Source organism: Vombatus ursinus, unplaced genomic scaffold (assembly GCF_900497805.2).
Source record: "Vombatus ursinus unplaced genomic scaffold, bare-nosed wombat genome assembly UNPS02014807.1, whole genome shotgun sequence".
NCBI classification, from domain to species: domain Eukaryota; kingdom Metazoa; phylum Chordata; class Mammalia; order Diprotodontia; family Vombatidae; genus Vombatus; species Vombatus ursinus.
Genome location: NW_020954585.1, coordinates 7,379,144 through 7,394,054, shown reverse-complemented (window position 1 = coordinate 7,394,054; position 14,911 = coordinate 7,379,144). Strand labels below are relative to the sequence as shown.

The 14,911-nt window shown below is 37.4% G+C and overlaps 1 protein-coding gene across 8 annotated transcripts in view; it reads left to right on the top strand.

The window, feature by feature from the left end:
- The window catches only part of LOC114052508 (transmembrane protein 180-like), a 48,920-nt gene extending 47,385 nt beyond the window's left edge, over window positions 1-1,535 (top strand). For all 8 annotated transcript variants that reach the window (XM_027875173.1, XM_027875176.1, XM_027875171.1 and 5 more), the window contains one exon: window positions 1,314-1,535. In XM_027875173.1, the coding sequence (XP_027730974.1) occupies window positions 1,314-1,479 (166 nt within the window). In that variant the 3' untranslated portion in view covers window positions 1,480-1,535. The remainder of the gene's footprint in view (window positions 1-1,313) is intronic.
- The last annotated feature ends 13,376 nt before the right edge of the window (window positions 1,536-14,911 follow it).

Below are 14,911 nucleotides of genomic sequence, written 5' to 3'. Positions count from 1 at the left end.
GGATATCATGAATCTCAAAGGAGGAAAGTTGCTGAATGGTGTCAGTTAGATGGAGAGTCTAGAAGTGATGATGGGGAGCAAGGAATATTCCTGCTCCTCCTCTGGCACCAGGGGTGTGAGAATAGGTGTAACCCCTACTGGAAAGGCTGGTCAGCAATATAGTTCATGACGGGGGGAAGAAGAGAGAGTGTCAGGTCTCTCTTTAAGTACCAGAAAAGAGAAGGAGCAAGAGAGAAGGAGATCTGAAATGAAAGGGAGTTTGTTAATTATAAATCAGGAGCTCTAGAGGACACAGTAGAAGGGGCAGGCAGATTTGGAGAGGACATTAGCAGGGTAGAGTTGAAGTAGATGGCCATGAAGGAGCAGACAGCTAGTATTTGGTTTGTTTGTTTTTTTAGGCAATTGGGGTAAAGTGACTTGCCCAGGGTCACACAGCTAGTAAGTGTCAAGTGTTTGGTCTGAGGCCCGATTTGAACTCAGATCCTCCTGACTTCAGGGCTGGTGCTCTATCCACTGTGCCACCTAACTGCCCCTAGAATTTGGAATGAGGTATTTGTGCCTTGGTAGTTGGGAGTCCAATATTAATGAGATGAGAAGAGTAAAAAGGGGGTTAAAAGTACACTAAGCATTGAGAAATGAGTCCAGCCAGGATTATCACTGGATAGGAAGAAGTCTGCTAATGAAGGTGATGGATTGATAGAAGATTTAAGGCCTCACCTGGGCCTAGGGCCCTCAAAGTCTCTGAATAACCCACAATTGCTTGGTCTTCGTGGCAGGTGGTATTGTGTTCAGAGGGCCTGGTCTTATGATAGTTGGAAGGAGGGAGGCCCTGGAGGTGATTAAGTCTTGGGTCTCCCAGAGCCTAGGGAGCTTATTATGACTTCCTCTATTTCTCTATAATTCGTGCTATGTTTTGTGAAACTTAAGTTTAGTAGAGCACCTTGAAACACTTCTAGATCATAATCACATGTATGAAGTGTTGTACATGTTATCAATATAAAACATTGTTAGTTGACCCGTATTTACTTCTAAATGGATTAAATTGGTGAAGAGTCAAGCATGTATTATGGAAAAAGCTGGGAGTCAGATCTTGGTTCAAGTTCCAGTTTTGGCACAAATCAGGAGATTTGGGAAAAGCCAATCTCAGGACTCAGTTTTCTCATCAGTACAAATGCAGGGATTGGACCAGATTATCTCTAAGCTTTCTTCTAGCTTTAATAATCTATGATTTTACAATTTGCTAAAAACCATTGAATCCATAGGAAAAATTGTTACTGAAATAGAAAACTAACTATTTTCTATCCTTTCTCTAGTTTATTAACAGGTCTTCATGATGCAATGTTCACCTTGATTTGTCTGGTTCCCCTGGGCATCACAATAATCCAGATTCTGGCCTGGACTCCCTTCTCTATCAGGAGTAGCCATCACTCAAACTGGGCAGTGACCCCCCAACAAGATCATATTCTACCATGGAATTGAAATATGGCTTGAGGTTTTTGTATTTTTTTAATTAAAAATTTTTTCAGTTGGCAAAATTCTGCTTCTCTGCCTTTTCTCTCCTCTCCATTGAGAAAGAATGAAAAACAAAACCACTGTAACTTTTGTATTTTTTATATGTTGAATTTATATTATGCCAGAAGGAAAAACTGCTTGTTTTACCTCTTATTTGTTAAAAAACGACTTCAAGGGCTCCCTTGTCTCCTTTGATTATGGGACTAAATAGAGTTTGTTATTAAATAACAACCTGCCTCTGATGGTTGTAGATTATCATATTATAGTTCCATAATGTCTTATATTCTCAGTATAGCCTATAGCTCTAGGTAATGGAATTGCTTCATGAATTGGTTAGATGAATTCTCTGTGGGTGGGGAGGTGGTCCTAGAGTATACCTGGCTATATATATTACTTCTAGATTCTCTGACACTATACTGTTGTGAACTGATTTTAGGAATTGATTGGTTTTTCAAGCTGGAGGGATGCCTATGTGTGCATTTGGATTTGCTGCAAAACATTATTGTGCTACAATCAGCAGATTTCGTAGTAATCTGGTAGAGCTTTGAAAGTTTAGGGACCAGAACAAGAGGATTCATGTGCTTCTCAGATTTTTATGTGGCCCAACAATGTCTAAGAGTTGAGGTGAAAGATGATGTGTAAAAATAAGGGTACTTCTATTCTCTTTAGTTTGTTGAATTTGGCTTTAAATAAAAATCTATGAAACCAGCTAGATTTACCTCTATGAGCCCTAGAGCCCAATGAGCATGACTAAAAATGGAGATAGTATGTTCACATTCCCACAAGTGGACTCATGTCCTCCATTTTACCTTTGGAATGAGGAATTAAGGACATAGACTTTACTTAACTGAAATTATCTGTTTTTTTTTTTAAATTAGCCCATCTTATTTGGTATATAGTTTTTGGATAAGCCATCTGGGGTGTTTCTACTGTGGCTGAAGTCATGGACCTGCTATTGATAGTTCCTTTTTACCATATGTTGATGCTATAGACTTTAAATGAAGATTTTACTGAAGCAGCCTCATTAGTCGCCCTTTTGTCTGTGTTTGCCTGAATGTACATGAAGTTTGCTTTATATCTTTTACAATGAAGTTTTGAAAAATGCGCACTTACTCAGTTTAGGTTATTTTAGGAGAAGCACATTTTAAACTATTAATGATTACATGAATGTGAATTGTTATTATTACTTGAATAATATAAGCCCAACCAGAATAAACTTAATGAATCCGGGATACTGTGGAATATCAATCAAATGAGGATTATACTAACCTTATAACTATTTATTATTTCTTAAGAAGTCTTATCAGAGAGAGTGCTTTATACTTACATATTTGTTGTATAAAATGCTGATTTTTTTTTCTGTTTACATTGAATGAACTTACCAGGCAGAGGCAGGTTTGTTTTGTTCCTGGCACACTGAGAAAATATGAAACAATTCCAGCTCTCTGCATATTTTATAAAATTCCTTTTGGTGGAAAATTTCTTGATATTCTTAAATTGTGTTTTTAAAAGAGGATATATGTAATAGAGAACTAAGTGCCTTCTGTCTTGCCAGTACTATCTTTAAAAGAATAAGTAAATTAATTTCTGTATCATGAAATTTAAAAAATTAAGTTAATATTACTTGGAACAATTGAATTGTTAAGAAAGCATGATTTAATTATGATATCTGACTTTTAAAATGGTACTTTTTTTAGGCCATCCTTTTTTGTGATATTTAGTAATAATAAACCCAGCTACTTTCAGTATTCTTTCCATGTGGTTTCTTTGGTGTTCTTTTGACCTCTTTTCCTGATGTCTTTATTATTCTTTTTTAATTCATAAAGATATTTATTTAGTGTTGAATGGGATTACATGTTTTTTTAAATTTGTTTTTAATTTTCAGCATTCACTTTTATAAGATTTTGAGTTCCATATTTTTCCCCCTCCATTCCTTCTCTCTTCTCCAACATGGTATGCAATCTGATATAGGCTATACATATACAATCATATTAAACATATTTTCACATTAGTCATGTTGTGAAAGAAGAATCAGAACAAAAGGGAAAAACTATGAGAGAGAAAAAAAAGAGAAAGTAGTAATGCTTCAATCTATTCATTTTCCTTTTTTGTCATGTTAGCCAATCTGATAGGTATGAGATGGAACCTCAAAATTGTTTTAATTTGCATTTCTCTAATCAATAGTGTTTTAGAGCACTTTTTCATATAACTATAGGTAACTTTAATTTCTTCATCTAAAACTGCCTGTTCATATCCTTTGACCATTTATCAATTGGGGAAATGACTTGTAATTCTTACAAATTTGATTCAGTTCTCTATATATTTTAGAAATGAAGCCTCTATCAGAGACACTGGCTATAAAACTTGTTTCCCACCTTTCTACTTCCCTTCTAATCTTGGCTGCATTGGCTTTGTTTGTGCAAAATCTTTTTAATTTAATGTAATCAAAATTATCCATTTTGCATTTCATAATGTTCTCTCCTATTTGGTCATAAGGTCTTCTGTTCTCTATAAATCTGACAAGTAAACTATCTTTTATTAAAGAAGATATTGTTGTAGCATAGGATACACTTTTCCTCCTACCCTGGCTTATCTGGAACATTTGATATTTATTAACCAATTAACTTGTAGCAATTTGCATAATAAGCTGCTACAAACAAAGATCCTGATTACATATGTGCTCCCCATACAGAACTTCAATAGAAGGTCCTCACTCTTGAATAGGGAGTAATCTCATCTGTGGCTGTTATTCTCATTGGTTACATACCATTTGATGAGTACTGCCTTATTAAAAAAGGGTAGGCATTTGTGCAAACTGCACTCATCAAAAACATATCCATTTCTTGATAGCATGCAAATGATTAGTTGTTAACCCTTGTTTTTCTGTTGGCAACTTCTCATTTTAAATAGATGCCAGTACTAGAACTTAGGGGTGGAAAGGTAGAAATATTTCTAATCCACATTTTTCATTCCTAGAGCCCTTTCCTTTGAAAATATTTCATAGTGACAATCCCTTCACGATTTTCATCATCTAGGAAATGCCTGATCTTGATCTACTTTGTTTTTCCAGTGTGGATGGCTAGGCCAATTTTTCTTATTTGGCCATAGATCACATGGAAGAGCCCTTTAGTTTTCCAGGACTTTTCCCATCGGGGACAATCCTTACATTGTAAGAAAGAAAGAAACAGGTAGGTCATGGAAAAAAAATAGGGCAATAGTTAATGCAATAATATTCAGGGAGTAGGAAGCCAATCTTGAAGCACACAGAGTATTCAAAGCAGAAAGACAATTTAGGCACTGCAGATGACTTGACCAGCTATTCATGTTGGTGGTGGTAAATTTTTTCCTATTCCAAAGGGTCTGCAGAATTCTGGTTTTGTGAGATATTCACTTGAATCATATAGAAAAACTATCATACTTCTCATATGCAGGATATGTGGAAAAAATGAAATATAGGAAATGTGTTGTTCATAAATGGGTCGCTGTAGATAGATCAAAATTTGACATTGTAGCCACTCTTTTGGTGATCATCAGTGTCATGGAAGATATCCATCATAAAATCCCAAATAGAAGAGGGACTTGTTTACTGAAGGCATTGTGCTAAATATGACAAGTCCTGATCAATAAAAGAAATTGATCAAGAAAAACAAGATAGAACAACACCAAATATTTCCTAGATTGTAATATGCAGTTGACAAGACAGCCCTTTCAATTAGTCTGTCAGCTGATGGACAGTGAACTGGGCCTAGAATTGAATAGAAGGAGGTCAGGCTGGCTTTACATTTGGGAAGTAAGGGGAAACTTTGAGTAATTCCAAGTTGGTTGCTGCTGCAAAAGCCCACCTTTTTTTTTTTTTTAAACATCAATAACCTTCTGGTGATACTATATGATTAGAAATCAGAGAACTTTATTAATTCAAAAAAATAAAATTATAGGAGGTCAATGGGAAAGATACATAGTAGAAATAAGTAGACTGCTGTAACATGATACTTTAGCAGTGATTTTTATGTGAGAAGTGGTGTATAAGACATTATCAAGGGCATATTGGAAAAGGAAATGGATCAGTCTGTTATCTTAGAGCTGAGCTACTGAGTGAATGAGTGAAAGTTCACCTAACTCATATATCTAATTATCCCTGACTATGCTTCCCTCACATCCAGCCATATAGCAGATACCTTGTCATCGTCCTTGCCACTGCATACTTTTCCACACCTTGTTCCTAGAACAGTAATCAAATTGATATTACCATAGCCAGTGGAAAAGTTGGTGCCCTACTCCCTTTCCTTGCAACTTCCCAGATCAAAACCCCTTTCCTTGGCTACCATTCTCCATCCTATATGTGTTGTCTCTCACACTTCGAATGTAAGCATCTTGAGGGCAAGGTCTGTCTCACATTTGTATTTGTATCCCCAGTATCTAGCACAGTGCCTGGCTCATAATAGGAGCTAAAATCATTTCTCTTTCATTCATTCATCTGTAATTTCTCCTTCACTTATACCCATTCCACCTCAATGGTCTTGAGCTCTGAAATTCCTTTTTTCAGTTATAACTGATCCTTCCATCACTCTTTCTGCCTCATGCCTCCTATTTTTTGTTCTCACCTTGACCTTCAATCCCTTCACTCCTCCAGGTATATCATCCCTGTTCAGGCCTCATTTTCTTCCCTTTTTAATTTCAACTCTATTATTGACCATTTCAACTATACACTGTCCTTTGTCTTTTAATCCCGTGCTCCCTTGTCCTCTTACCACTCACTCCCCATCAAACTCCAACCCTGACTTAACCCCCCACCAGCTGCCATCTCTGCTTCTAGCACATGCTAAATATTTCTTGAGGAAATAATTTACTCAACAGTGTTGACCAGATCCACTACAAATTGATCTTACCTGAGACTTCATGGCAGCATGCCATCCTTTTATTTTTCTGTGATTTACTCTGTCATTTTATTCCAAACTTTTTCTCTCTCAAGCCCCTATCCCACCTTCTCTAGATTCTCAGCAGAATAAGTTGCCTTCTATAATTTGTCTGAGAAAATGGAGACTGTTATTACCTTCTTCTTTTTCTCCATTTCACATGTCAAAACTCTTCAATGTCATTTCTCATTTTCTCCTCCTTTGCTCCAGTCTCTAGGGAAGAGAGAACTCTTCTCCTTGCCAACCCCTCTTATCTGTGCCCTTGATCTCATTCCCTCCTATCTCTGAGAAAGTACCCTTTCTCTCTTTTATCTTCAGTCTCTTCTTATCCATTGGTCTCTTTCCTTCTGCCAAAATCTCCTCTGTCCTTATAAAACCTTCACTTAGCCCTTCCATCCCCTCAAGATATCATCCCATACTTTGTACTGGTCAACTAAAACCTATCCCAAAGATTATCAATGATTTCAACCGCTAAACCTTTCTCTCAATTCTCATCTTGGTTGACCTCTCCAGTTTTTGACCTTACTTCTGCCTATTGTTCTCTCTTTAAACTTCTTTAGCACTGCCCTCTCCTGTTTCTCCTCCCACCTGTTTGAGCACTCTCTGAGTTCCTTGGGTTGTTTCCCAAGGCCCTTTTCTGGGAGGGAAGGAATGAGCATTGATAAGTACCTACTATGTGCCAGGCACTGTGGTAAGCACTCCACAAATATTATCTCATATGACACTTGAAACAACCCTGGACGTAGGTGCTATTATTATCCCCAGCTTATAGTTGAAGAAACTGAGGCAAATAGAAGTATAAGTAACTTGGCCAGCATCACACAGCCAATAAGTATCTGTGGCTGGATTTGAACGCAGGTCTTTCTGACTCAAGGCCTGACATCCTATCTATTGTACTACCTAGTCTTCTCTTTTTCCTGATGATCTTATTAGTTTCCATGTGTTCCAATTATCCCCTCCAAAACCTATACATCCAGCCCTAATCTCTGTTGTGAGTTCCAAACTGCTTGTTAGACATCCTCTAGCTGGTTGCCCCTTCAGCGTATTGTCTAAAATATTGTCTAACGTGGAACTCATTCCCTCCCCCCTTCTATGTCTGTGGAAGATGCCAGTATTTTTCCATTCACCCAGGTCCATAATCTTAGCGATATCCTTGTCTTCTCCTCCACCCTTACTCCCCATATTCAATCAGTTACAGCTCAACATCTGTCCTGTTCTTTCTTGTCAATGTCTTTCCCTTCTCTCTACCTACACTGCAATTAACCTCATTCAGGCCTTCATCATCTCACCTGGACTATTGCAATAGCTACCTAATTAGTCTCCCTGTTTTCAGGTTGTCCCTTCTCCAATACATTTCTATACTGTGGCCAGAATAAGCTTTTTTTTTTTTTTTTTTGCTTAGGCAGTTGGGGTTAAGTGACTTGCCCAGGGTCACACAGCTAGTAAGTGTCATGTGTCTGAGGCTGGATTTGAACTCAGGTCCTCCTGACTGTAGGGCCAGTGCTCTATCCACTGTACCCCTAGCTGCCCCCAAAATAAGCTTTTTAAGCACAAGTATTCTCATGTCACTTTCTTTAGGGTCTCTTTATTGCCTCTAGGATTAAATGTCATTGTTTGGTTGTGTTCGGTTCTTTGTTGATCCCATTTGGGGTTTTCTTGGCAAAGACACTGGAGTGGTTTGCCATTTCCTTCTCCAGCTCATTTTACAGATGAGGAAACTGGGGCAAGTGGGATTAAATGATTTGCCCTGGGTCACACAGTTAGTAAGTGTCTAAGGCTAGATTTGAACTCAGGTCTTCCTGACTCCGGGCCCAGCTTGCTACCCACTGCACTATCTACTGCACCACCTAGCTGCCCCTAGAAATAAATATCAACTATTTAGTCTAGCATTTGGAGCCCCCTTTTCAATTCAGTAAGTACTTAATAAGTACTTACTATGTGCCGGGCACTCTGCTAGACAAGGATAGAGAGACAAAAAAAAAAAAACCCTCTCCCTACCCTCAACGAGCTTACATTTTCTACAACTTAACTCCGACCTATTTTTACACCATTTGGTTCATATTACTTTTTCATTCACTCTGCGATTCAGCCTAATTGGACTATTAGCTTTTCCCCAAACTAAACATTTAATTTTATTTCATGACTTTGCATTGGCTGTCCCTATTTTTGATATGCATTCATTCCCTCTTCACCTGTGCTTCTTAGAGTCTCGCTTTCATCAGAGCTCAGCTCATGTCACTTCCTTCAGAAAGCCTGTTATGATCCCCACAGTGGTTAGTGTAATCTCCCTTCTCAAATTATCTTTTCTTTACATATCTGTTTCAATGATATTTTTGAAGCAGTTCTGGTGTAGTATAAGGCAGCTTTTCTAAAACTGTGGTCTGAGGACCCTCAGGGGTTCCCAGTACCCTTTCAGGAGATCCCTGAATTTAAAACTATTATCATAATATTACTAAGATGTTATTTGCCTATTAAAATACTCTTCCTTTTCCAAGTACATAGCTGTGTGAGGCTGGATTTTCCTCATATATCCCAACAGATTGAATGCAGAAGGAGCTATAAGAATCCAACTGTTTTTTATTAAACCAGACATAAAAGATTTGCAAAAAAAAATATGTAAAACAATTCCATTCTTCTCACTAATTTTTTTTGTTTTGGAAAATACTTATTTTACATTAAAGATGTTATTTATGTTAATGTGTGATAGTTTATTGTTATTTTTAAATGAGTTAATAATTATTTTAGAAATCTCTCAGTTTGTATCTAATACAGTAAATCACAATAGCTATGACCCATATGAACAAAATCTTTTTGGGGTCTTCAGTAATTTTTAAGAATACAAATAAAGGGGTCCTGTGACCAAAAAGTCTGAGAACTGCTGGTGTAAAGAACACTGAATTTGAGTCAAAGGACCTAAGTTCAAATCCTGATTCTGTCATCACTTATGCAACCTTGGGAAAATCATTTAACTTCCCTGGGTCTTAGTTTCCTTATTTGTAAAATGAGTGTTGGAAGAGATCTCCCCTGAGATCCATTTTAGCTTTAAATCTAAGATTTTATGATCCCAGAGGCACGTAAGTTCCTTAGTGGTTTAGTTTTAGTTTTTGTATTTCCAGTGCCTAGCACAGGACCATGCACATCATGGCACTTAATAAATGCTTGTTGACTTGAAATATGATGTGGTTGAGAATGAAAATATTCCTATTGTACATGTTGCTACTTAGCATAAAAAATGGAGAAATTCGGGCACATGCATGTAACAGTGGGTAGAATGTTCTAAAAGGACCCCATTGTATTCCAAAACCCTACAGGGATAGCTTAGATTTTTCTAAAGTTTATTCCATTCAATAATTATGATGAGCTTGGTAGATGTGGTAAAAATTACCCTTCATATGCATCTCCTTGTAAAACTGAAGAGCTTCATGTAACTAACCTGAAGCAATTTGTCAGCTGTTTATACATTGCAAACAGATGTCTGTCTGAAAAGCAGCAAATTTGGCCTCAATGTCATTTATCATTTTAGCTGCAAAACTTTTTTTCCTGGAGGGAGAACAGCCTGTTCAGTATTCATAAACAACAAACCACACTACAATTGAGGTTCCTGATCAAAACTGGATCAGGAAAAAAAGAAAGTATCTGAGTCCTATTAGCTAAGGACAGAATATTCATTTGGCACAAATCCCACCAGCTTCTATTGCCTATTGACATCACATTTAAAGCATTACTGAGAAAGACTTTTGAGTACTAAAAATTAATTAACTTAAAATTAGGTTTGGTAGTTTTTTAAAATATGAATTTCTGATCTCATCAACTTTCACAACCCAAAACAAGTAGGGACAAAAATTTCGGAAGAATGTTGGGTAGTGGGACATCTTTACAAGAAAAAAAAAAGCAACAAACAAAAAAAACCCTAACTATAAAATGTTTTCATCTGAGTTATCACCATCATGTAGTCGAGCACCTTATATATGCAGTAAACTTACTACCTATGTGACCTTGACCAAAGAACTTGACTTCCCTAGACCAATAAAATTAAATAAATTAAACAAAACAACATCACATGTGTTTCTCAATGTTTCTCTCCCCAAGACATTCCTTATAACAAAGAAAAAGAGAGAGAAAGAAAACTCAGGAAAGCTAACACATCAAAAAAGTCTGAAATTAATTTTAATGTTCCATACCTCTAGCCTCCTGTCTCCATGAAGAAACAAAGAGGTGCCTTCTCATATGTCTTCTTTGGGGCCCAGATTGAGCATTATTATTTCAGAGCATTCAATTTTGATTATTTCATTATTGTCATTCTTTCCATTTGCATTGTTGTAGTCATTGTGTATATTTTATAGTTCTGCTTACTTTACTTTGTATCAATTAATTTCTCTTCCCATACTTCTCTGTATTTATATTCATTATATTTATTATTTCTTACAGCACAACAATAGATGAATGAATGAATGAAAAGGCATTCATTAAGTGCTTACTATGTGCTAAACACTGTCCTGGGATTATACTTTTTTTTTTAAAAAAAAGGAGATAGTTCCTACTCTCAAGTAGCTCATACTGTATTTGGGGAAGATAACACATATTAAAGAGTTCGGCAGCAGGGCAGATGTCCTAAGGTATAGTTGTGATGCACATGGAAAGGACCAGGGGTTTTAAAGGGTGCACCAGTGGTTCAGATGACAGTGCCTAGATGTCAGGAGGCTGAATGGTCTTCCAATGAGACAGATATATAATTTATGACTCATAGCTCATCCCAATGGCATCAATAGTTACTGTTCCCACCTGTTCGCCTTGATGGGGTTTGGCAGCCCAGGGTTCTTGGAAAAAGGTAACGGGAAGCAAGAGAGAAGGACATACTTCTGACAATTCTTCAGTTACAGTTAGGTACCAAATTTGTTTAGCCATTCCCTAACAATGGTTCTTGGGCCAAGCAGAGGAGTTCCTGGACCAAGCAGGATCCCCAGTGCCAAAGACAACTAAAGATCAGAGCCCTTATGTGACGGAATAAAACCAGACCTCTCCCTGCACTTGTACTATAAATTATGTGTACTGTGTCGGTTGGGGAAAAGGAGTCAACTCTCTAGTAGTCATAAGTGCTCTTTCTTGCAAGGGAAGTATCACCTTCATCTGGAGGAATCACCTTCATCTGGAGGAATGTATATGTCCCTAAGAGAGCTAGAGGTCCACTCAACACTTCCTGAGGAATGTGGGCTACCCGAAGGGTGAGTCTGGAGGATATATAGTCCCCAAGGGGAACAAAGACATATCATGGAGGGTAAAAGGTTGTTTTATTTTTTAGTTAGGTTAAATAAAGTCTGTCCTATATTTGATGTTGTGCTAGCCTCAGTGCTTGCATGGGGATTATAATCTTTTACGTTTTCTGTAGTGGCTTAGATATATGCCAAATTTTGAACTTCTTAGAGGAAACCTTTGATGGGAATATGTGCCAAAAAGATTGTGTAAAAAGCCCTTACTTTTGAAGCCAAGGTAAAACCACAGCTCTGGTTGTAGGCACGATGAAAATATAAATCTGTATCTATATGTCTATATCCATCCATCTCTCTGTCTCTCTCTGTCTCTTTCTCTGTCTCTCTTCAAGAGAGACAGAGGGACAGAGAGAGAGGGAAACAGAAAGAGGAGAAAAAGAGAGACAGATGAGGTAAGGAGACCTAAACAGGTACATAGATGTATATATGTGCATAAGTTAGTTAAAGTATTTTGGATTATTTAGTATGAAAAGCTTTCTTTTTATATAGAGTATGCATGTTCTAGTTCTTTCTCTCAGAGCCAGGCTGCTACATCTGCCTCTTAGGGTTTTAGAAGTAACCCTTAGGGACTAGGGTGTTTTTTCTCTAATACCATTGACCTTCTGAACCCCTACCATCTATATCACACACACACACACACACACACACACACACACACACACTCTCCCTATGCTTAGGGGCTAGTGACTAGGACAACAATTCCATTTAACCATTTACAAAGGGATATTTACAATTAGCTTTTACAAAAGGATATATCAAAGATATAGCGACACAAATGTAAAAATATTTCTCCACCTCACCCTCAATACGTTAAGGAGCATATGCTTTCAAAACTACCTCCATTTCTGGGGGAATAGGACCAAAACTTAGGTCAGTACCTACATAGCTGTGGTCTCACCAAATTCATGTTCAGGTGTGACATCTTTGCTAGCTGAGTTCTTGTCTCAGCTGATACTGACTGGGGTCTTGAAGGTCACTCCCACAGGTAACTCCTTGCTCCTCAGATATCAGTGCTGGATTGGCTGCAAGGCCAGTCCTGGATTCCAACCCCCAGGTTCCTGTGGTCCATTGTCCCAACATTCCAAAAAACCCAGGGTCAAAGATTCCCCTCCCTTCACGTAGAACTGAAAAGAACAAACAAAAAAGCCTCGTTCTGAGGCCTATTTTTCAGGGCTATATGACCTCAGAGAGTACAGCGTGGTCTTTCACCAGATGCTGTATGTGAAAGAATCATTGAATGAAACAAAATTAAAGATGGCCAAAGCTCACTCAGATCTTTTTTGAAGGTTCCAACAGTTTTGGTTACACAGCTAATCAAAAACTGCTTTTCCCAATTATGTGGCTAGCCAATTGTAACCAGTTACAAAATGTCCACACATTCACCAGAGTCTCCAAGGCACTTCCTTTACATGTTATCACAATTATCCTGGAAGCAAGCTACCCAGCATCTTCCACATGGAGAGGCTGCATCAACTGAATAAGCTGATGGAGTCTGTGCATGTGCCAGTCCCCAGTTACCTATAATACAGCCCAACTTTATATTTTCTTTTTTTAAAATTTGTTTTTTTGTTTTTATTTTCAGTTCCAAATTCTCTCCCTTCTTCTACCCTCTCCTCCATTCACTGAGAAGGCAAGAAACAACTGTATATTTTCAGTAAAAACTATCACCTTAAATGCATCATAGATTCAAAAGGAGATTTTAGTACATGAGTGAAAAATTATAAAAAGACAATAATATAAAGTTATATGGGGAAGGGGATAAAAAGCATTTCTTCATAAGACCAATAAACACAGGAGAGAGCAATTGAGAGGCCTAGGAGAAGAATTTAGATGTAGTAGATTTTAAGTGAAATGGAAGGATCTTCAAGGCTAAGAAAAATGCAGAAAACATTTCTAGATGTTGGTAGTTATGGAAGAAGCTCACGATCCCACAGTGATGAGCCTGAAAATATTAGGCAAGTTGTTGATGATTGTGGTTTTTTTTTTTGTTTGTTTGTTTTTTAGTGAGGCAATCGGGGTTAAGTGACTTGCCCAAGGTCACACAGCTAGTACGTGTCAAGTGTTTGGTCTGAGGCCAGATTTGAAGTCAGGTCGTCCTGACTTCAGGGCTGGTGCTCTATCCACTGCACCACCTAGCTGCCCCGATGATTGTGTTTTTAAGATAACATTTTAGCAGCTTTTATGTACCCCTTCCCAAATTGAACAGAAAACAATTGCTTGTACCACTTTATTAGTACTCCGAATCAAACTTGGTATTAGTGGAAACATCATAATTACAATAATAGCTAGTATTGACATAATGGATCTTTAAGGTTTATAGAGCATATTACATTTATTATCTCATATGGTCCTCACAACCCTGTGAAGTAGGCAATATTATCCTCACCTTCCAAATGAGGAAATTGAGGTGAAGAGAAGTGACCTGCCTTGCCCCAGGATACCCATAGCTAGTAGTGTTTGAGGTGGGATTCAAATTCAAGTTTTTCTGACTCTGAGGCTTCTCCTCTATTGCTATCATTTTACAACAGTCAGTTTCAATTGCTTTGTTTTCTTTCCATTTATATAGTCTTCCTGGCTCTACTGACTTCACTTTGCATCAGTTCATATGTATTCCCATGCTTCTATGTATTCATGTTTGTCATTTCACACAGTAATATTCCATGACAATCACATGCCACAATTTGTTTAGCCATTCCCCAATTGATAGGCAGCTACTGAGCTACCACAAAAAATGGAGGTATCAATATTTTGATATCTATGGAGATTTTTTTTTATCAATGACCTCCTTGGAATATATACCTAACAGTGGAAGCTCTGTATTAAAGGGTATGGACATTTTAAAAATCATTTTATTTGCATAATTCTATTGAAGCAGACCAATACACACATACCATTTAAAAAATATTTTAAAAGGCATTTTTTAAAAAATCTGTCCTAGGCAGAAGACTTTTGAATAATCTGAAAGGGAAATCTTATCAGTTTTTCTTTGACTATCAAATCTGAAACAATGACCTTGTTCCCCTTTCTTCAAATCAGACTCCTTGATGAAGTACCAAACCCTGGAATGGTCCACTTTGACCAGATTAGGGAAATGATTAGAATAAGAGAAAGAACTAGTCTTTTTGATTACTTCATTTAATGGTAGTATCTCTTGAATTTACCTTTAACCTGGTAGGAAAGAGAATATTAAAAGAGAATGATTAAAGAAAGAGTGAATAG